At 43.2% G+C, this 22,207-nt stretch overlaps 1 protein-coding gene across 2 annotated transcripts in view; it reads right to left on the bottom strand.

Moving 5' to 3' along the window:
* Positions 1–22,155, bottom strand: part of MRPS27 (mitochondrial ribosomal protein S27) — a 53,780-nt gene extending 31,625 nt beyond the window's left edge. For both annotated transcript variants that reach the window (XR_014540035.1, XM_083577429.1), the window contains exons 1-4: positions 22,035–22,155; positions 19,073–19,150; positions 12,119–12,189; positions 8,268–8,326 (exon numbers count right to left, since the gene is read on the bottom strand). Coding sequence is in view for 1 of the 2 variants with exons in the window: in XM_083577429.1 (XP_083433555.1) it covers positions 8,268–8,326; positions 12,119–12,189; positions 19,073–19,150; positions 22,035–22,095 (269 nt within the window). In the remaining variant the exon portion in view is untranslated. The remainder of the gene's footprint in view (positions 1–8,267; positions 8,327–12,118; positions 12,190–19,072; positions 19,151–22,034) is intronic.
* Positions 22,156–22,207: the final 52 nt, after the last annotated feature.

Genomic DNA, 22,207 nt, shown 5'->3' with positions numbered 1-22,207 from the left:
GGTATGAAAGTACCCTGGGTGGTGAGGGAAAGCTCTCATTAAATTTCTGATAACCAGCTGCTATTGGATGATCCCTCAAGAGATCAGAGTCTTACAGCAGCGTGGAATAGATAAGGGAGCTGGCCTAAATCAACTTAATCAATGAATCAGTGGACTCAGCCAGCTCCGCTATTATGCAGAGTAGGACAGCCGCCTCGGGCAGCTGACTGTAGGTATCATGAAAGGGGTGCAAATTGCTAAAACATTTAATTTATTATTATCATTATTGAACCTCTACTGCCAGCGATGAGGACAGATGCTTGTGGGATTTCCTGTCTCAGGTGCCAAAAGAATACGACCAGCTTTGGAAATTATGCATCATACCATAGGCAGCAAAGTCTTGGGCCAGCCCTGACTAGGGGCAATTGGTACTCTTTTCCTTCACTTGGAGGGAGCGTTTTGAGGACTGGAATACTTACCGTATTGGCCCAAATATAAGCCGCACTCCCCCCCCCCCAAATTCTGACAGTGAAAAGTTGAAGTGCGGCTTATATTCACAACCTTCCCTTTCCCCCAACGGCTCCAGGGAGGCTTGGGAGCTGCGGGCGGGCTGTGCGCCATTGCCCCGCACTCCTGGGCTGCTCTCTGTGGGGCGAGGGAAGGCCGCTGGCAAAATGGCATGGGGGAATGTCTCCCCCCCCCTTAATTTTGAAGTTGCGGTTTATTGAAGGGTGTGGCTTATATTTGGGGCAATACGGTAAATCAAGCATGTCCAAAGTCTGTTTTGGGAGCCTAATCCGGCCCGCCAGTCAATTAAATCCGGCCCCCGTGGCAGTATATGTCCTGGGGTAAAAATAAAAAAAAAGCTCAGCAAATCTGAAAAAAAGCTCACACATGTTCACTTCATCAAATCTGGCCCACTTTGAAAAAAGTTTGGGCACCCCTGTGGTAAATGCTGGGGTCTGACTTAGGTCCAGAAAGCAGAAAAACAGCAGACACTTTATCTCTATCAAGTTTTCTTCTAAATGTTTTGTGGAGTGAACAACTAACAGCCAAATAACGTCACTGTGAAGTCACTAGATACAAACCATCCATCAGGGGAGAAATCAGAGCTACTCCAAACAACCCCATTTATCAAGTGGTAATTTGAAAGGGAATGAGTCACTCCTGGGAGAAGAGACATTCAATTCTTAATGCTGGCTCAAGATCCAGATGAGAGAATTCCCACACAAGAAACCAGAAGTAGCTTAATCTTTCCAGGAGTTACTATCATAGTGCGCAATCACACTTATTGCTAAATTTGTGGGTCTTGTCTGAAAGCGTTTTAATGGGAAACTTCATCAGTCAGCTCCCGTAACACAAGTAATTAAAAGAACCAGCTCCTGTACACATAAAATTATCTGTACACATAAAATCGCTGTCGTGCAGAGGCTGCTTTAAACAGATTTCTTCAGCAATTGCATCCAGGCAAAACAGTGCAGCAGTTAAAATTGCTTTCCATTTATATGGGGCACAAATCAGCCAAAAGTTTAGTAAGTGCTTAATTCTCCCACTTAATATGTTCAATATGCTTCAGGTACTTTATTTCTATTTTACTTACAACAGAGATAAATACAGCTCTATTACAAATACAGCTGCACAAATATAAGATGGGGGGGGCACCTGGCATACTAGTAGTACATGTGAAAAGGATCTGGGAGTCATAGTGGACCACAAGCTTAACATGAGTCAACAATGTGAAGCAGCACAAAAAAGCTAATGCTATTCTACTCTGAATCAACAGAAGTATAGTGTCCAGATGAAGGGAAGCCAAAGTACCACTCTATTCTGCCTTGGTCAGACCACAACTGGAGACCTGTGTCCAGTTCTGGGCGCCACAATTTAAGAAGGATACTGACAAACTGGAATGTGTGCAATCAAGATGATAAAGGACCTGGAAACCAAGCCTTATGAGGAACTTAGGAGGAGTTGGGTATGTTTACTCTGGAACAGAGGAAATACGTTAGCCATCTTCAAATATCTTAAGGGTTGTAACGTGGAAAATGGAGTGGATGGAGCAGCTTCTAATAAATAAATAAAATTAAATAATTGTATATTTCATTTATATCCCACCTTTCCTCCAATGAATTCAAGGTGGCGTACACAGTTCTCTCCCTGCCCCCCCATCTCTGCAACAACCCTGTGAAGTAGTTTAGGCTGAGAGACTGTGACTGGCCCGAGGTCACCAAGTGAGCTTCAGAGCCGAGTGGGGATTGGAAGTCTCTCAGGTCCCAGTCCAAAATTCTAACCACTACACCACACTAATTATTTTCATGTTGCAGGGTTTTTTTTGGGGGGGGGGGAGACTGAAGCAAATCATTATTTTTAAATGAATTTCTTACCCATTTTTTACCATGAGGTCCCAGGGGTTTAAACAATATAGGAACCCAGTATTAAAATTAGTTGAAACGATTCACAATCAGTAAAACAGAGTGAGTCCTAAAATATGTATCTCAGGTTTCAAAAGACAGCATTCAGCAGAAACTATACAAAGAAAGAGCCAGGTGCAACCCTGTGGGGGAAGGAATTTCACATCTTAGGGACTGCCACAGAGAATGCCATGTCCTCGGCCATCTCGGTCCCAAACTTTTGAGGGCGGCAGAACTGCAAGAGGGTCTGCAGGGAAGCAAGCAAGCAAGCAAGCAAGCAGTATTTCACATATCAGGAGCCTAAATCATATATTCCTAAACACCCATGTGTTTTACAGTGGCTTGTAATTCAAGACAGAAGTGAGACGGGACTGGGCACTTTCTGTTCCAAAACAACATGCAAAACACTGGCTAGTTCATCCCACAGAGAGAAATCATGTTCTCTCCCTCATTTATAACAATAACCTTTTTCCTGCTCTACTTAGAACTCAGGCATTTAAAAAGAAAGAAAGAAAGTTGAGTGAACTACCACTGAGGAAAAGGTGGCAATGTATGTGCTATAAATATCGCACTGTGTTATACAAACCTGAGAAATATCTTTCTCCACTTTTCTTTTTCCTTGGCACATGGCTGTAGCTGTGCATTTCTGCACATTTTGATTTTATTTAGAATTTAGAGCATATTTCAAACAGCCTAGAATGTTTGCATTTACTATTTCATTACCATTGGGAAGCAGGGTAATTAACTGAAGCTCTTTATGACTTGCAAAAAGGAGTCACATTAGTTTCTGAGGTTATAGATCCCTTCCTACTACCACTGTCGTACAAAAATGAATTAGGTGATATTTAGCTAAGTTCCACTCAGAGAAGATCCAATGAAATTAATCCACATGACTAAGTTAGGTTCATTAATTTCAATGGATCTACTCTGAGTAAAACTCAGCATTTCTCCTTTCATTTATTGAAAGAAGTGCAAAAGCTCAGAACACTATACTGTACTCTCTCTCTCAAAATGGTGCAGTATGCAAGTTTTTAATTTTTTTTAAAAATGACACTGAGAATTGGGGGCAAAGAGGAGAAAGCAAGCTGAAAAACACAGACCAGCTAGGCCCATGTATAATATTCACCAATTTCTCTGAGCTGTCAATTTATTTATTTTTCCAGGTTGGGCAATGTGAGCCTTGGAGCTATTTTGCACTTGGGAAAAAGTTAGTTTCACACTAAATGTGTATTAAATAGGAAAAAGCAGCCAACCACAGCTCCCCAAAGTGTGCGCCTGTTACCCTTTGTTCTCTTTGTTTTGTTTGATGTTTAGGCAAATGAGTACCATCATAACTAACAGCTAATTTAACAGTGACATTACAATTCAGGAAGAATGTGCTACTTTTAAGCAAAAGGAAATATGTCGCATTAAAACAAAAAACAAAGAAACCGAAGAGGAAACACTATTATTCCCGAGATGGCTGAGCAGTTCACAAATTCTGAAGATGGATCAATTAGCACTTAGGAAAATCTTCCCATTTGCCAGTTGGTGCTCAGGCTTGCCTCTTAATTAGCCCTTCCAAGCAGGCATATTTCCACGACATTGGGGGTAATGGACAATGAAATATCCTTGTCCTCCCCCAGCTCCACAGATGCTTCCCCTCCAAACTTCCCCACGAAAGACTTGGCCAATTTGCCACGATCATTTCCATAAATCTCATTTACACTCTGTGCTCACAGGTCCCATCGCTCTCCTCCTGCCCACTTATGGCATCCCTTCACTGCCCATGCTTAGGTGAGGCAAGACAGCTATAAAATCATAAATGAGTTTTCCCGTGAAATAACAGACCAAACAGGTAATTACAGGTTACTAATGAATCCAAAAGAGCTTGCATTGAAAAAGAGAAATCTGTGCGCAGTTACTTACCTGTACTAGGCAGGGAGCCAGCCATGTTTACTGTACCATCTTGGCTGCCATCTGTATTTTCCAGCTACTGCTGACCTTTCTACAACTTCTAAACCTCATTTCCCAGCTGTTCCTACATAAGCAGGATAGCTAAGAACGAAGCAATAATTAAACGCTTCTGATGCCAAGACGATATGCAAATTAAGACCATATCTAAGGTCCTAGCCAACGAGATGCTGGTATCTTTGAATAATGAGTCAGTGGTAGCACTTTCGTGTTTAATCTTTCACACAGCCTTTGACATTTGGCAGTAAAAAAGGGCTGTGTATTTTTTTAAGGGTAAGTGAACAAAGCATTTATGGATGGTGATGTGTAAGACATAAATAAGTCACTACCTTAAAGCTGTGTAAGTACTTTTTTTAGCCAAGTGAGTTGGGTGTTCTTTTTTAATAATTAATTCTTATTGCTTTTTAAAATATACAAAAAACACAACTATAGCAACATATACAGACAATGTAAACTATCAGCTAATCAGAATGGGCATTTTATTAGAGACACATAACATAAAGAAAAAGAAAAACCATGCTAAGTAAAAGGAAGGAAGGAAGGAATTCCAAGTTTATCACATTTTGTTGGGGGAGTCCTTTGATGTTCTTTTTTCTCTAATAAACTAATAAAAATCATACCACCCTACAATATTACCTTTCTTCAATTGTCCACTGAGCACTCTTTAAGTTTCTGAAATAGTTTCTCTACTAGACCTTATGACACTGGCAGTGTTAGAAACTTAGATAGAAAAGCTAGGAGCCAAATGGCTTCTGGGACTCGAGTTGTGGGCACCAAAACAGAATCTTTAGTCGCCACATTTTGTGGAGGTTGGCAACATTTTTTATTTATTACTTTGATAAGCATGAACTAATACGCAATTCACATAAGAGACACATTGTTAAAATCACATTTTTATCAGAAATTGTTAATACATGTTTAATTTGATGTTTACAATAAAAACATCAGTCCCGTACTTCGGTTTTCAAAACACTCTACTCTTTATTGTTAAACTTCTTAACATGTTGTCTATCTTTAACATATACAGTGTTACCTCCGGTTACAGACGCTTCAGGTTACAGACACTTCAGGTTACAGACTCCGCTAACCCAAAAATAGTACCTCGGGTTAAGAACTTTGCTTCAGGATGAGAACAGAAATCGTGCTCCGGTGGCGCGGCAGCAGCAGGCCTCATTAGCTAAAGTGGTACCTCAGGTTGAGAACAGTTTCAGGTTAAGAACGGACCTCTGGAACGAATCAAGTTCTTAACCTGAGGTACCACTGTACTTTGAGGCTTCAAAGCACATACATTTCAGTAATCCTTGAGTGTCGGCCAGGCGCGAAAAATGGCACCCAGACTTTTTGAGGTGCTCACAAATGGAGAATCTTTAGACGCAAAATGCGCCTGCCACCCTGCTAATTTCGATCCCTGGATACAGGCATTCAGTTGTAACACCTTTCATGTACTGCTAATATATTGCTACTTTGAGATGTGTCATCAGCAAGAGATGCACACTTGCTTTTAATTGGTTTCCTGCATGAGCAGGGGGCTGAAGTGGATCGTATTTGAGGTCTCTTTCAATGCTATGATTCTATTGTCAACAAGGCAGTTACTATGTCCTTTGGTTTCTGTGAAGCCTTCTAGCAATGTTGGTTAAAGGGATAATGAAACCTGCATTTCACCCTGAAAGCTATTAGAATTCTCATTGCACCATTAAAAATAAGAGTGAAGAATATAGGTATAAAACTGGACCAACCAATTATTCATAATATGTAAAAGTCAAATAAGGAGCCGCGTTTGCCTTTTGAACTCTGTCAGCAATCCTCTCTACTGGTTCTTCTGATTAATGCAATAGACCCAGAAGTAGCCTTCAACTCTCACAAAGACACACAAGACCTCAAAAATAGCAGTTTTAATTAAATTATGACCTGGAGAAAAACCAAGCAGAAGCAGAAGCTGTGAACAGGCATGTCATTCCACATATTTTATCCAAGGCAAAGCTGGTGGCTCTGTTCTAGCTGCTCAGTTGCACATCTACATTTTGCAACAAGAGTCCACTGCCAGAGGATAGTAGACCAAGTATCCAAAGCAAGACTAAAGGTTATTTAAACACTCACAATTCTAGCTGCAAAAGGGTCGCCAACATGATGCCTGCTGGTGCCAGTGTGCCCACAAGCACCTCCTATGGCACCTGCAGGCCATTTCAGCAAATATTGCCTCAAAAATCTACAATGCATGGGAAACCTGTGTGCTCTTCCTGGTCAGTCTCTGTTTGCACTGGCTCTGACTCTCCTACGTTTAATGCACTGCTTTAAGCAAGTCCACATTTAATTATAGGTCAGGACTGAACACTCATATTCCCTTCCATTCTGAATACAAGGGATGAGGGAAAGAGCCTCTCTCTGTAAGTGGCTGATATGTGTGCCTTTTGTTTCTTTTGGGGGGGAGGGGGGACTGAAGAGGCAGGCATGCCGGCACCATTTTGTGTTCCTGAATCCTTTTCTGTTATTTTAGATGTGGCAGCCATTTTGCGTTATGTCACCCCCAAAACACAAATGAGCGTTTTTGTTACTGGTGCCCATGGACCTCCCTCAAAAGTCCAAATGCGATTAGTAATCTGCAGGAAATAAATGTGTTCGGCTGAATAAGATGTATCAGATTCTTAATGAAGGGAGAACTTGGAAGGAACTACCTTTGCTGGTTGTAGTTAACTAGTTTTACATTTGAAATCATACATGAGTTTCAACACTGTATAATGAAAAGAGAGTTTGACTTGAGTACCATTTCCAAAATGCAACTTAAAATCACATAATCAGCCTTTGGTCTTAAGAAAGTACCATCTTTTGCTACCATGGTTCACTTTATGTAAAATGGGAATAACAGCAGTCTACCTCAAAGCAGTGTTGTCAGAACATAAAATGATGATGGCTGTAACACACCTGATCCATTAAGGCTTCAATCCCACGCATACTTATCTGGGAGCAAACCAATTAAACAAATAGTCCTACTTCTAGGTAAATATGCACAGGACTGGGCTGCATAATTGGTATAAAAAGTGCTACAGAGAGAGCCATTTTGGTGTAGGAGTTAGGGCTTCCCACTCAGCCATGAATGTCGCCACCATCATGGTCTGCCAGCCTCACCTAACTTGGAGGGTTATTGTATGGCTAAAATTGAAGTGAACCACATAATGCTGCCCTGAACTCTTTGCAGACAAGTCAGAATGAAAACATCAATAATGCTAAGCAACATTTTGCCACATTTGCATTCAACATTACCATAGCACAACCCCAAGCACACCTAGCAAGGTGAGACTGCTCAGTGTATAAATCTAGCAGTCAATGAGTCTAGAGGTTACCATACAAACAGCAGAAAGGCACATCATTACACCCCATATTGGCCCCTGTCAACATATCTTCACTGGATTTGGCAGCAAGCATTCTTGCCGTGGCCCCCCAGCCCACTTCCGGAGGGGACAGGGCCCTCTGACATCATGCGGAGCTTGAAACTCAGGACAACTGTGAAGAAGGGCAGGAGTTCAAACCCACCTTGCTAAGCTTCAAACTACCAGGCAGCAGCAAGAAGTCTAATAGCTTTCCAAGTTTCTGTAACGCTTACTGCAGCATCAGAGAGGGTCCCTGACATTCTCCCATGCTTCTAAAGTCAATGCGGCATCATGGAGAATCCTCACACTTCTCCAGGTGCATAAGAACAGTGAGGGCTTTTCCTGTTCCTATTTTCTCATCAGAGTAAAAGGTTTACTCTCCAGGGCTGAGCTGGTTAATGCATTTATGGATCCTTGGTCACCTATTGATTGATGAACTGCAGTATAATTACAAGTAACACCTAACTGTCCCCAACCAACAGCTTGATGCAAATAATATATTCAATAACCTTGATTTCTTTATCTCATAAATCAAAGTTTGGAAACCAAAAAGGTTGCTTACTTGTAAAGATAATACTCAGCTTGATCCACTTGTTCACGTGAAGTAATGTTGTCTATAAACTGAAGGAGAAAAAGATGATCAGCTCAGAGCGCAGAATGGTGCAAACCTAACTAGTTTTGTGAATGGTTCAACAAGTGTTACGATTTGCAACTGAAGAACATTAAAGTTCCAATCGCTTGCCAGGTAAATGGAACATCATATGATTGTACTGAACACAGTCAATTACAATTGGGACATATGGCAAGCCATTTACAAACCAGTTCTAACTAGGCTACTCAATTCTATTCCCCGTTCCACCTGTTTTCCTGCCCATACCTTGCAACTGTCAGTCAGCAATCCTTGGCCTCTGAAGCTCACGCAATCCTCAATGGCCTGTTTCTGGGCTTCACCTCTCTTAGCCCTCCCCCCCAAAATATTTGTACTTCTACAAACTTTAGGGTTGCCCCAAATTTGCTAATGCCTCTATCTTGTGCAGTGCAGAACAGGTGTCATGCAACGGCACAGACGTCTGAACATCAGAAATAGAGGGAACAACTCCACATTATTTATCTGGTTGTTAAATTTATATGGATGCCCATCTATGTTTTTTTTAAGATTGTACATTTATGAAGATAGGCTCAAAATACACAGTAATACTGAAAGGGAACAATGGCTGGCAAAATCTTGGGAGATTAAGCTTGAGTAGGACATCCAGGGACCATCGGGTAGGGCTCCAATATATTGCATAGTTTCTTCAACCTTTCTTCAAGCAAAAGCAAAAAACATATTATGTAAAACAGTTGAAGTATGCAAAACTTGCTTAATTTGCATAATCTATGCAGCTCACAGGACTTCACATTTTTTGGTAACGTCACATTTCCTTTTTTCAAAAAATGCAAAGTGCATGTAGCACCATCAGAAAGCATCATTATCAAGTCTACCTTTCATGTTTTCATTTATCATTTCCTTCAGAAACCCCAGGTCGTTCCCCATTTCTAGGACACAGTGAAACATGAAACGCTGGGAAGCCTAGGAGGGAGCACAGCAGGACTTCATCAAAGGCAATGGAAGCTCCTGAGAGAGCTGAACAACAACTACTACTAATTAATTATTATTATTATTATTATTATTATTATTATTATTATTATTATTATCATCGTTGTTGTTGTTGTTGTTGTTTGTTAAATTTGTTTGTCACTTTATGTTGCCCAAGGCAACCCAAAGCAACTTACAACCAAGCTTCTAAGCTGTAGCAGGTGTAGCTTCTCCTATCACTACAGCACCGTGATCGGAAAAGTTCTATATGGTGAAATCTTACTGGGCTGGTGGATCCCTATTTTCCAGTATCTGTCAGGAGCAGGGAAAGAGCTACCCACTCTTAAGTCCTTGGATGTCACTGAAGAGCAATCATCCATTCTCTCAACTTTGGGGATTAAGGAGACATGTCCGGTTCCACATGAATGCAGTATATTGAGCTATGTATAATTATCGATGAACTGGAAGAAGCCAAATGGAAGCAGCTGCTTTCACTTTGATGTGGTACCGGAATTGGAGAAAAACACCCAATTAAATGAACAAACAGCATGTGCTGCTCTGGTTTTAAATGAAATGCTTTTTTCACAACACACTTAGCTGGCCTATGGAACTTTCTTCCACCAGCTTTCGTTATGGCCAACGACATAAGCCATTTTTAAAAGGAGGATAGGACAAACATACTAATTGAAAACAGAAGTATCAACAGTATTAATATAGTTCATTTTTCCTCCATGAAGAAAAAGCACAGCTGTTGGTAGAGCAATTTCATTTTCAGAAGGACCCTGTTTCAATCAACTGAGTCTCAGGTGAAAAGAATTAGGAAGCATACAATGTGCAAGGTTCTGCCTGTGACCCTGAAAAGTCACTGCCAAACACAGAATAGATCAGAAACAGGAAACTGATAGCTCCCAAGATTTTTGCAGACTACAACTCCCATCATCCATGACTACTGGTTATCTGGCTGTGGCTGATGGGAGTTTGAGTCCAAAATAAAGTAGACAATCCTGGCCAAGCTGGATAAACAGCCTGACCCTGATACAAGTCTGTGTTCCTATCATATAATATCACAGGTTGCCTATTTTATGATATTCCACAATTTATCTGGACTCTTTTCAAGCCAGGTTCAGGCCCAGGTATAGCATCCAAACTGATCTTTGTAGGGAGAGGTCTGGGGGAACGATAGTTGATTCTCTTTGAGGGGCCCTGCACTGCAGTGGTTTCATTTCTATATATGAGACCATAGCAATGGGAAACTATTACTTGACAGCATGCGAGTTAACTTGTGGTGTCCCACAGGGGTCAATCTTGTCCCCCATGTTATTCAACATCTATATGAAGCTGTTGGGAATGTCATCAGGGGTTTTGGGATCCCACTGGTGACACACTACTTTATCTCTCAATGCCATGTGAATCAGGAGAGGCGGTTGAGAAGCTGGGCTGCTGCCTTGAGGTGGTAATGGGCAGAATGTGGGCCATTAAACTGAAACTGAATGCAGACAAGCTGGAGGTGCTGAGTGTTGTGGGCTTTGGGGTCCAGGAAGTGAGCCGACAACTTTTTCTTGTCAGGATGTACTCCCCTGGAGTGATCAGGTCCATAGCTTGAGTTGGGGGTGCATCTTGAACCAAAAATTGTCTTTTCATCTGACCTCATCGTTATATAGATTTCAAAAAAAGGTCAAGATGCACATTTTTGTCCAGGCCTTTGTGGGTGGAGGACGAGACCAGAATATCCTTCCCATTGCAGTGCTAGAGTTATTTCCAAATGATTCTTTCATCTGTGGTCTAGTAATGTTTATGCAAAACAGTTTATTTGAATTGAGCAACATGTAACCCTCTCTGCGACCATAGGCCACAACTCTATGGGGCTAAGCAAAGCTCAGCCCTCCCAAAGTAAGCAGGGATGGGGCTGAGCCCCCCCCCCCCCGCAATCTTGAGGGGCAAGGCCCCACCAGGCCTCCCCGCAGTGGTGGAGGGCCACCCCAGGGCCCGGAGCCTCCGCCCAACGTCACACGTGTGATGTCACAAAGATGCGACGAGTCCCCCCCCCCCCATAATGTCACATGGAACTTGGCATCTCTGTCTGGGACTGTGTGGTGAAGGGTGGGCTGTATATGACTACAAATAAAAAAATGTAACCCACCAGAGGCTGCGATTGAAAGACAGGGAATGGAATATTGTATCAGGCTACTAGTTTGATAAGCTATTAGTTGTAGAATGCCCAGTACACTTTAATATGAATACAAATAATTAATAACCATCAAGTGTCATCATGTTTCCACATCTGGACACTACAAGAACATCTGGCCTAGTACGGCTACAATGTTCTTTTCCAGGCAGTCTTATCTTTCTTTCTTTTTCAAAATCCAATTTAGTTGATTGCCTTGATGCTATATTGACATGCATGACCTCCACATGCCAGCAATACTTTATTGACACTTTAGAACTTGGAATCTTATCTCTAGGCCTGGGGGAGTTAAGAAGTAGAGCTTGTACTACAAAGCATTAGCGTTATAGCCAAAGAAGGTCAGCTCAATAGTGAGACAAATAATGTAGATTAAAAAGTAATAACAAAGCTTGAGAAGAGAGATTAGAAAGAAGGCACATCACACTGAGGCAAATCATCTCAACTCATCTCAGGGCTTTAAATGACTATCATTGTGCCCTCAGCACAATACTAACTCAGTAACTTTAGATCACAGTATAGCATATGCAGCAAAAAATATTTCAGTTCAAGATCTCCTGGAAGAAAAGAGGTTATATCTGACTAGGGGCTTTTTAGCGAGGGTTGGGGGTATTGTGGCTTTCATCTTTAGCCAAACTGGAGTTTGCATTCTTACCCGGGATACAGTTAAGGAGCTGACAGGAAGCTTTCTTTCATAGGTTCTGTCCATCAGAGTGGCTAGTTCAACTGTAGAAAGAAAACAAAAAATCTTCAATTATCACTAATAATTTCTGAGAAGGAAAAAAACCCCAAAGGAGTATAAACAAAGTTACTCAGTGATCTGGACTAAAAGACAGATAAAAGCATTTAATGTAAGCCTCCATTTTTAAATATCAGCCATGGAAATGTAATAACTTCTCCTCACTCCAGCCATAGGATTTGCTGCTAGCCTACTCATCAAAAGTTAGCACTGCCTTCTCAGGGAACAGTGGACATGGAAGTTAGCCTTTCTTCCTACAACCATAGCTCTACGCCAGGCTTTCTCAAACTTGGGTCTCCAGCTGTCTGTGGACTACAGTTCCCATCATCCCTGACCACTGGTCCTGCTAGCTAGGGATGATGGGAGTTGTAGTCCAAGTCTGGGAAACCTTGCTATAGAAACACAGCATAAAGCTGCATAAACTAGAACTATGGCTTTTGAATTGGACACAGACTTGAAACATGTATGTTCCGAAATTATCAGAATGAAAACTGAATCTGCACAATTTATTCCAGATGTAGACTTCTGATTTTCTATTTCTGAACTTTCAAACCCCTTGGGCAAATGCTGTTGAACTACCACTCTCATAATCTCATAAGCCATTCTTGCTGGGGCTGATGGGCTTTGTAGTTCAGCAACATCAGGAGGGCTAAAGGCTCTCACACCTCCCACACAGTAAGCCCTACTAGAGCAGGGATGGGCAACCTGTGGTCTTCTGGATGATATTGGACTCCAGTTTCCATCAACCCCAGTCAGCATGGCCAATGGTCAGGGATGATGTGAGTTATGGTCCAGCAACATCAGGAGAGTAACAGGTTCCCCACCCCTGCAATACAGCTTTGTCATGCTAATCATTGGTGCACAAGACTCTTTCTTTGGTAGAATCATAGATAATCTGGTCCAACCCCCTTCAATGCAGCAATCTCAGCTAAAGCATCCATGACAAATGACTGTCCAAGCTCTGCTTAATAGCCTCCAAGGAAGAGGAGTCCACAGCCTCCCAAGGGAGATAATGCCACTGTCGAACAGCTCAAAAGTTTTTCCTGATGTAGTCTGATGTCTTCACAAAGTACTTGGAAATCTTTGCTAGAGCTTTTGCTCCAGTATAAAGCATGCTCTGCTGACACACATTCATCAGCCCCATCGTGAAATGCTTCAAAAACAGGTAGTAGAAATCAGGTTAACTGAACAGAGTAGCAGTTCTGCCAGCAAAGCTTCAATTACTGTTTCACTACTGGGAAAGAAATGAATAATTCATTTTGCATTTGCCTCTTTTATACACTTGCAGCATTCCTGCAAAAAAGATAGGCCTTTCCCTTGATTCATCGTATGTACTCTGTGCAGCTTGTTATTTAATATTTTAAACTCTAGTTGTCATTTAGTCAAAGTGAGTCTCATGTGTCAGATAACAACAACAACAACAACAACAACAACAACAACAACAATAATTATTTTATTATTTATACCCTGCCCATCTGGCTGGTTTTCCCAGAGAAGGCCCTCTGCCTGGTTCCCTGTAACCTTGCTTCTTGCAGTGAGAGAACCAGCAGAAGACCCTCAGAGGAGAACCTCAGTGTGCAGGCTGAACAATGGGGCAGGAAATGCTCCTTCAGGTATACTGGGCTGAGGGCCTTTTGGGGCTTTAAAGGTCAGCATCAACTCTTTGAATTGTGCTCAGAAGTACACTGGAAGCCAGTAAAGATCCTTTAGGACCTGTGTTATATGGTCCCGGCGGCCACTCCCAGTCACTAGTCTAACTGCTGCATTTCGGATTAGTTGTAGTTTCCAGGTCACCTTCAAAGGTAGCCCCACATAGAGTGCATTGCACAGCAATGCACTCTACATGGGGTGTATGTACCACTCTGGCGAGACAGTCTGCAGGCTGGTCTCAGCCGGCGTACCAGATGGAGCTGGTAGACAGCTGCCCTGGACACAGAATTGACCTGCACCTCCATGGACAGCTGAGTCCAAAATGACTCCCAGGCTGCATACCTGGTCCTTCAGGAGCACAATCACCTCATTCAGGACCAGGGAGTCTCCCATACCTGCCCGCTCCCTGTCCCCCCAAAACAGTATTTCTGTCTTGTCAGGATTTAACCTCAATCTGTTAACCGCCATCCATCCTCCAGACACTCACACAGGACCTTTATTGCCTTCACTGGTTCAGATTTGAAGGAAAGGTAGAGCTGGTTATCATCTCCATACTGGTGAATGCCCAACCCCCTGATGATCTTTCCCAGCGGCTTCATATAGATGTTAAAAAGCATGGGGGAGAGGATGGAGCCCTGAGGCACCCCACAAGTGAGAGCCCAGGGGTCTGAACACTCATCCCCCAACACCACTTTCTGAACAGGAAGGAAGGAGTGTAACCACTGTATAACAGTGACACCAGCTCCCAGCTCCTCTAGGCTGTTCAGAAGGATGTCATGATCAATGGTGTCAAAGGCCGTTGACAGATCCAGCAGGAGCAGGAAACAGCTTTCACCTTGGTCCCTGGCCCGCAGAGATCATTGACCAGTGTGACCAAGACAGTTTCAGTCCCATGATGAGGCCTGAATCCCGATTGGAAGGGATCCAAATGGTCCGCATCCTCCAGGCTGGAGTTGTTCAGCGACCACCCGCTCAATCACCTTGCCCAAGAATGGAAGATTTGAGACTGGACGACACTTGGCCACATTGGTTAAGCGTCTGTTCCCAATATGAGCAAGACTATTCTAATCAGATGGTAAGTGGCAAACTCTTAATTTAGCTGGATCAGTTCTTTATCAGTATAGCAAGATTACAGATGCCCTGGGTACAGAAGGCAAATAGTATTTCCTTTAAGGCACTGTTTTTCTCAAACTTGGGTCCCCAGCTGTTGTTGGACTACAACTCCCATCATCCTAAGCTAGCAGGACCAGTAGTCAGGAATGATGGGAGTTATAGTCCAACAAGTTTGATAAACACTGTTTTAAGGGCTAGGGAGAAAAACTTACTAATAAGAGACTTCGGGCACCTCTGGGTTGAACAGTTATTGGCTAGTTTCCAATCTCCCCTTTTCAGTGTGGGCTGTTAGGAGAAAATTGTCAATCTTTGTCTGGTGTCTATATTACCTATGGTGTACAAAAGATATATATTGTCCTTCTACAAAGCCCAAATTACTGAAAGTGGTATGGAAATCTCATGAATGAGCCAAAGAAAATCATAATTAATTCTAAATTCAGAGTGACATCCATCCAACAACTAAGCATAACCTTCCAAAATAATGAGATCTAAGATTGCCTATTGATGAAATTTGCTTTACCACTGTCTGTAGAGATTAAAATTCCCAGTCCCTATAAATGGGTGACTCAAGGGACTTGTAACTAGGAATAAAGCTTTTCAACTCCCAAAACTGCTGGTTCAAATCTGGCTCAGGTCAGCACCAATCAATGGAAGGTTATTGTAAAATAGCTGCTTGGTATCCTCTTTGAAATAAATCAGTGGTCTCAAGTTTAGTTTCTAATGGACAGGAGGAAAAACCACTAGCACAAAGAGGTACTGTAGATTGCAGGCAGTCTCCTTAAGGATGTCAATACTCTCATATGGCATTCAGTATTTCAATATGTCAGTATCCTCATATGGCATTCAAAAAACCACTGTTAAGCAGTAAATTTCTCCTGCGATTTAGACAAATAATGGGATTTTCATAAGTCACGTCCGAGGCCTCGTGCAACCTTCAATGCAGCTTCTGGTTTTCTACCAGATGTTACGTTGGAGGCTTCACAAGGCCCTGCATGTTGCCTGGGAGGTTAGCACCCACACAAAAAATAAATCTGTGGGCCCCTTAGAGTTGGTACCAGTGCTTGGCAAAGGGGCACAGCCCTCACCCCATTAAGAAGTAAAGAAGAACCCTGCTGGAACAGACAAAATGGCCTATCTAGCCCAGCATCCCATTTCCCATAGTGGCCAACCAAATGCCTACAGGAACACAAAACGTAAGGGCAACAGACACCTCCCTTTGTCGCCCCCCTTCTACCTGTATGCTGCATCAGCATCTGATTCTGGAGAAAGCATACAACTAGTAGCTGTTGACAGCCAATGGCCCATCTAATAAAGCATCCTTTCTTCACAGTGGCCAACCAGATGTCTATGAGGAGCTCAAAAGCAAGGCCTGAGCTCAAAAGCACTCTCCCCTCTTGCAGTTTCCTGCAACTGGCATTCAGAAGCCTCTCACCATGAAAGCAGAACATAGCCATGGTGGTCAGTAGCGACAAATAGCCTTATCCTCCATAAATGTGTCTAATTCTCTTTTAAAGCCATCCACATTGGCAACTATATCCTTGTGTCTGTGAAAAACTATTTCCTTCCCCCCCCCCATCCTGACTCTCCCTCCATTCAGTTTCACTAGATGACCCCAGTGTCTGATACAGTGGACGCTCGGGTCACGAACATGATCCATGCGAGAAACACGTTCACAACCCATGGAGTTCACAACCCGCAGCACCTCGTCTGCGCACGTGTGGGTCGCGATTCGGTGCTTCTGCGCATGTGCTAAAACCCGGAAGTAACCCGTTCCGGTCATTCCGGGTTTGGTGCGATGCGCAACCCGAAATCACACAACCTGAAGCGTCTGTAACCCAAGGTATGACTGTATTATGAAGGAGGGAGAAAAACCTCTTTTTCTCCACTTTTTCCACATCATGCATTAATTTCATGGAGCTTGTTTTATTCACTTGAAAGCATTTATAAACTGCTTAATATTTTTAAAACCTCTAAACATTGTACAACGTAAGAACAATAAAAAAAATCAAAACAAAGAAACACAACATAAAACTTGTAAAACAGTAATGTAAAGCTTTATAAAATCAGGAATTCAAACAATTTTTTTAAAAAAACAAGTTCCTAACTTAAGGATCAGGGAAACCTTGGGCAAAAAAGTGTGTCTTTACGAGTTTCCATCCCCACCCTTCAATACTTGCATTTTTCTTTTTTATTAGACTAAAAAACCCCCAAACATTTCAATCTTTCATAGCCTAAGAATTGTTCTAGCCTTTTGTTTGTCCATTTCTGCACCTTTTTCTGCATATTCCATCCCCTTTGTCGACACCGAGCCCTGGAACAATCCTATGATTAATGCTTGCATTCTTTCCCTTTTCGAAATTAATCAACCTGCTGTGTAATCACAAAGGTGTTTCAGAACCACAATCCATTTTAATGTTCTTTTTAAAAGAGTGGTAAATCCAGGCTTCAACTGCTATGGCTGTGAACAATAGAGCCTTTAAATGGTGCTAAGGGAAGACTCATCCACAACAGGGGCACTTCATGCGTGACTCCCCCACCCACCCACAGGAGAAAATGCAGAGCAGCTCCTGAAAATGGGAAGCCCCAGCAACACCCACACTTGTGTACATCACACAGCACCAACATTTCCCCCTTACAGAGAGATTATCTCCATCATGTGCATTGTAATGCTTCCCTGAGTGACCATTGTTGCAAAACTAATGCATCCCTTGATTGAGAGTTGCCATCATCTGCAAAGACAGCACTGCCATCTTGTGATCAAATAACAGATAATGCAAGATTACTACTTGCAAACAGAAAAGCCCAGATTTTTTCAACCAAATACAGACAGGAATTGTTGCATTCTACATCCAATTATTTATCCCAGTCTCTTTTTCTTTGACCTTCTGTCCATTCAGAATCCTGACTTGGCAGCTTGCCTCCTAGGATTTCGGCCCATTTTTCCTTCAAAGTTAGATGGTCAGCTATTTCTTCCTGCCTCAATCATTGATTAATGCATCATCTTTTAGCATTAATCATGTGGGATTTGACTGTCCAGTATCACAAATAATCCTGTGGGATTTGACTGTCCAGGATCCTGTGGGATTTGACTGCCCAGTATCAAGGGCATAGCCATTGATGAGGAGCTGGGATGTGGGATGCCATGATAGAACCATGGGGAAAAGTTATGTTACATGTTATGGGAAAGAGGAGAAATAACTTCCATAGAAACGCCATTTGCAATAGCAGCCCCCGTTCTGCTTTGAAAGGCTCTTGGATTCTGCAACCACAAAGGCCGCATCTACACTGTACATTTAAAGCAGATTCAAACCACTTTAAACAGTCTGTGAACTGTAGCTTGTTAAGGGTCCTGAGAGTTGTTAGGAGACCCCTATACCCCTCAGAGAGTTACCATTCCCAGTTTTTTAACAATCAATCCCTCTTCCAAAGGAACTCTGGGAATGGTAACTGTGAACGGAATAGGGGTCTCCTCTCAGCACCCTGAACACACTTTCCCTGGGGGAAGCCATGCCTCCTGAAAGATATACGATACTACTTTAAACATATAGTGCAGATAGAGCCAAGGGCTAACTTAACTTCTATTCCAGAATTTAATGTCTCGACAGTTCTCCACTTCTTTCTCACATACCTCACCCTCAACAACTCAGGTGTCTTGCTCTGGGAAAACCTGGTGAAGACCACTAACGAATGTGAATTTACAGGGCCTTTTTGGCGGCCCATAGCAACATTTGACACTACGCTCCCACCCCAGCCCTCACACCGCCTTGCCAAAACCAGTGAAGTGAGGCATGAGGGATCTGACAGTGCCCTAGAGTCCTCCCACCTCCTTCCCAAAGCCTAGTTAGCACTTTCCCAGATTTAGGACCGTGCCAGAGCCAGGTGCTTCCTTCCCAAAGTCCAGCGCCTCTCTTATCTGGCTTTGGGAAGGCAGCATGTGGGCTGGGGAGCAGTCAAATTTTGGCTCTGGTGCCCCCACCCCGCATGACAAGGCAGTGTGCAACCTGCCGATTGCACACTACTCTTGCAGCCCACTTGGTATGAACAGCTGGACTGCCCTGATTTAGACAATAGTTCATCATTATTTTAGACTCCAATGTATTTCCTTACCCAGGCTCTGCTGATCTTTTTCTCTTTGTTCCCATGTTGAACTGTCCACATATGCTGCTGAAAGAATACATCTTCTACCTAATAAAAAGAGAGTCAATAGCAATATATAAGCACTATCATTTAGAAAGGTTTCAATTTCTCTAAATGCACATTTTATTAGTCACCTTCTTTTTTAAACACTCAGTTCTCTAAATTAAATGCAATAAATTGCCATCATGCTTTGGAATCCAAACACTGTAGAACTGAGAACTCTGATCTCCCTGTCAGCTTTACGGAACATGGCTTTAGGGGTGTCCTGCCACTACGTCATAAATCAGACCTCCATAAAACACAGGCTGATCTTATAATTCATTGCACATTGCCTTGTTATTAACAGGAGTACATAAACATGATTCCCCATCTAAAAGGTGCTGATTAAAAGGTGAAATGCTAGTTCCTTTCAAGGAACGCAAAAGTGGAATCTGAAATCCATATGCCTAAAGTTAATGTGAAATCTTTGTACTGCCAAGACTACAGTATTTATTCCAACATTCCAAGTGAATGTTAGATGTTAAACAGCATGGGGGATAATTATGAACCCTGACAAACCCCACAAGGAAGGCTTCATGGGGCCAGAGCACTCCCCAAGGATCACCCTCTGGAAATGACCATCCAATTAGGAGTGGAACCACCACGAACCCGGTTCCCCAGATTACGAGTCTATCGCTCTTAACCACTACACCACACTGGCTCTCAGTAGTTTTACCACTGCCTCCTTCAAACAGGTAGGGACCATCCCCTCTTGCAAGGAAGCATTAATCGCTTCCTGGCCCAGCAGGTTGTCTCCCTCCCTGCTAGCTTTTCACAGTCAATAGAGAGGGGGCTGTTTAGCCTTGGTGGGGTTGAAGAAGCCTACAGCCCCACACCCTCAAACCACCTGATTAAAAAATGGTCTAGGTGTATATTTTAGGATCATAGAGAAGGAAGTATGCTGCCTTCAGAAATAAATCTAGTGCTGGGCAACGTACTTGGTAGTCCTTGCTCACTTGGTCCTCTTTAGTGTGCAAGAGGGTCAGACTAATGCAAAGGAGTCAAATGAGATTTGTAACCATAAACCTGACCGGGCAACCTAACTTCATTCCAACAGCACAATTTCCCATTCTCCCATTAAATTTGAATGCAGGAGCCAAGATAGGGCTCATTGCTGAAACACAAAATGTGCCCCTGAGCAAGCCCAACAACTATAATTCCAATGTCTCATTGCTTAAGATATCACACTGCACTGGGTTTTCCTGGACATTTTGACAACATGTCTGAGGTGGTCAAACTCCAAACTCAAAATGTAGAATTTGAATGCTTGTACTCAATGTCATTCTGACATCTTAGATGTTCAATACACTTATTGCACTGCAAATTAAAACCAAACCAGAGTAGAGGTTAAAATAAAGGCTCACTTTGTTCAAGGGAGGTGCAGAATGGGGAAACTCCAGCTTTCATCTTTAACCCTAGAGGGAAATACTGTACATTGTGGAAAGGTACTACAGAATGTTTGAGGATACCACATCCTTTCTCTCTCTCATGAGGCAGTTAAGGAATGGAAGAGGGTGAAGTTGAAAACAGCTATTTTTCTCCCTTTCTGTGTCTCTCGCCTTCTTGCTGTACAAAAATCCTCCAACGGGGACTTAGCTCTGACTCTGCAAATCCAGGATTATAATACAAATCTCCCAATGGAGTCTACATGATGATGGTTTTATAGTTTTATGTATACAAAAGAAAATAGCCCTTGTCAACCTGATGCCCTCCAGATGTTGTTTAACTCCAACTCCCATCAGCTCCAGCCAGCACATCTGGAGGGCACCAGGTTGGCAAAGGTATAAAATGAGCAGCCAAAAGGCCAAAAACATACAGTGGTACCTCGGGTTACATATGCTTCAGGTTACATACGCTTCAGGTTACAGACTCCACTAACCCAGAAATAGTACCTCAGGTTAAGAACTTTGCTTCAGGATGAGAACAGAAATCATGCTCCGGAGGCGCAGCGGCAGGAGGAGGCCCCATTAGCTAAAGTGGTGCTTCAGGTTAAGAACAGTTTCAGGTTAAGAACAGACCTCCAGAACGAATTAAGTACTTAACCCGAGGTACCACTTGTTGGCCACAGTCACTATGCTATTGACGTAAAAAAGGAAGTGCATAATAACCCCAAGCACATTTTTCTAACCTCCAGGTTCTCAGTGATTTTGACAATGACAGCATATATGTATATATGTGTGCGTACACACACACAGAGGGAGAGAGAGCACAAGGAGGGAGGGCAACCAAGAGCCTTGATGGAAATGCCAAGTGGTCAACAGACAGATCATTTGACAGAGGAGGGAGAGATAACCCTCCTTCTCAGCTGGCTGAAATGTATACAAGAGCACTTTTGCTAACTCTCAAAAAGGCTGGCCAAATGAATGTGGCTCTCACACCAAAAGGTTAGCCGTACCCTTACATAAAAGGTCAACGTGGTAAAACGATGGGGGTCATGGAATCACAGAACCGTAGAGCTGGGGAAAGATCATTAAGGGTCATCTAGTCCAACCCCCTGCAGTGCAGGAATCCTTTTGCCACAAAACAAAAAGCTGCCCCACAAGTGACCTCAGGGCTCCATTGATAACCATGAATCCTTCGCAGCGCTGGATGAAATCTCTGGCAGCTAACACGGAAACCCTAGGGGAAAAAACTCTCACATATAAAACGGCAAAGGCTGCAGTGACACGAAAGCCGTTTAAACTCGAGCAGCCTCGTTCAGACTCAGGCGCAGGAAGGTCAAGCGAGGAGACTGCTGCAAGCCTGACGCCCATGTGCTCCAATATCTGAGGGCACGGAGAACACATTCCGGGGCGCAGCCTGGCCTCACTCAGACCTCCCCTGCGCTGCGCTCGGGGTCCCTGGAGCTCAGTCCCCGAAAGACCCGCCTGGCAGCCCCACAGCCCACACCCACCTGCCGCAGCCCAGCTCCGAAGCGCAACCTGCAACCCTCGCCTCAGGACGGGCGCCGCCATCTCGGCCCGCACCACCTCTTCGACGGGGGTGGAGGAGCTTAGGCGGCACGCCAGCGCAGCCGCTGGAGAGACGCGGGAGATTCGGCGAGGGCGGTCCCTGCGCGCCCCTCCT

This window comes from Podarcis filfolensis, assembly GCF_964270895.1.
Source record: "Podarcis filfolensis genome assembly, chromosome: 11".
NCBI classification, from domain to species: Eukaryota; Metazoa; Chordata; class Lepidosauria; order Squamata; family Lacertidae; genus Podarcis; species Podarcis filfolensis.
The sequence above is the reverse complement of the archived record's forward strand: the minus strand, read 5'-3'. Positions and strand labels throughout refer to the sequence as shown.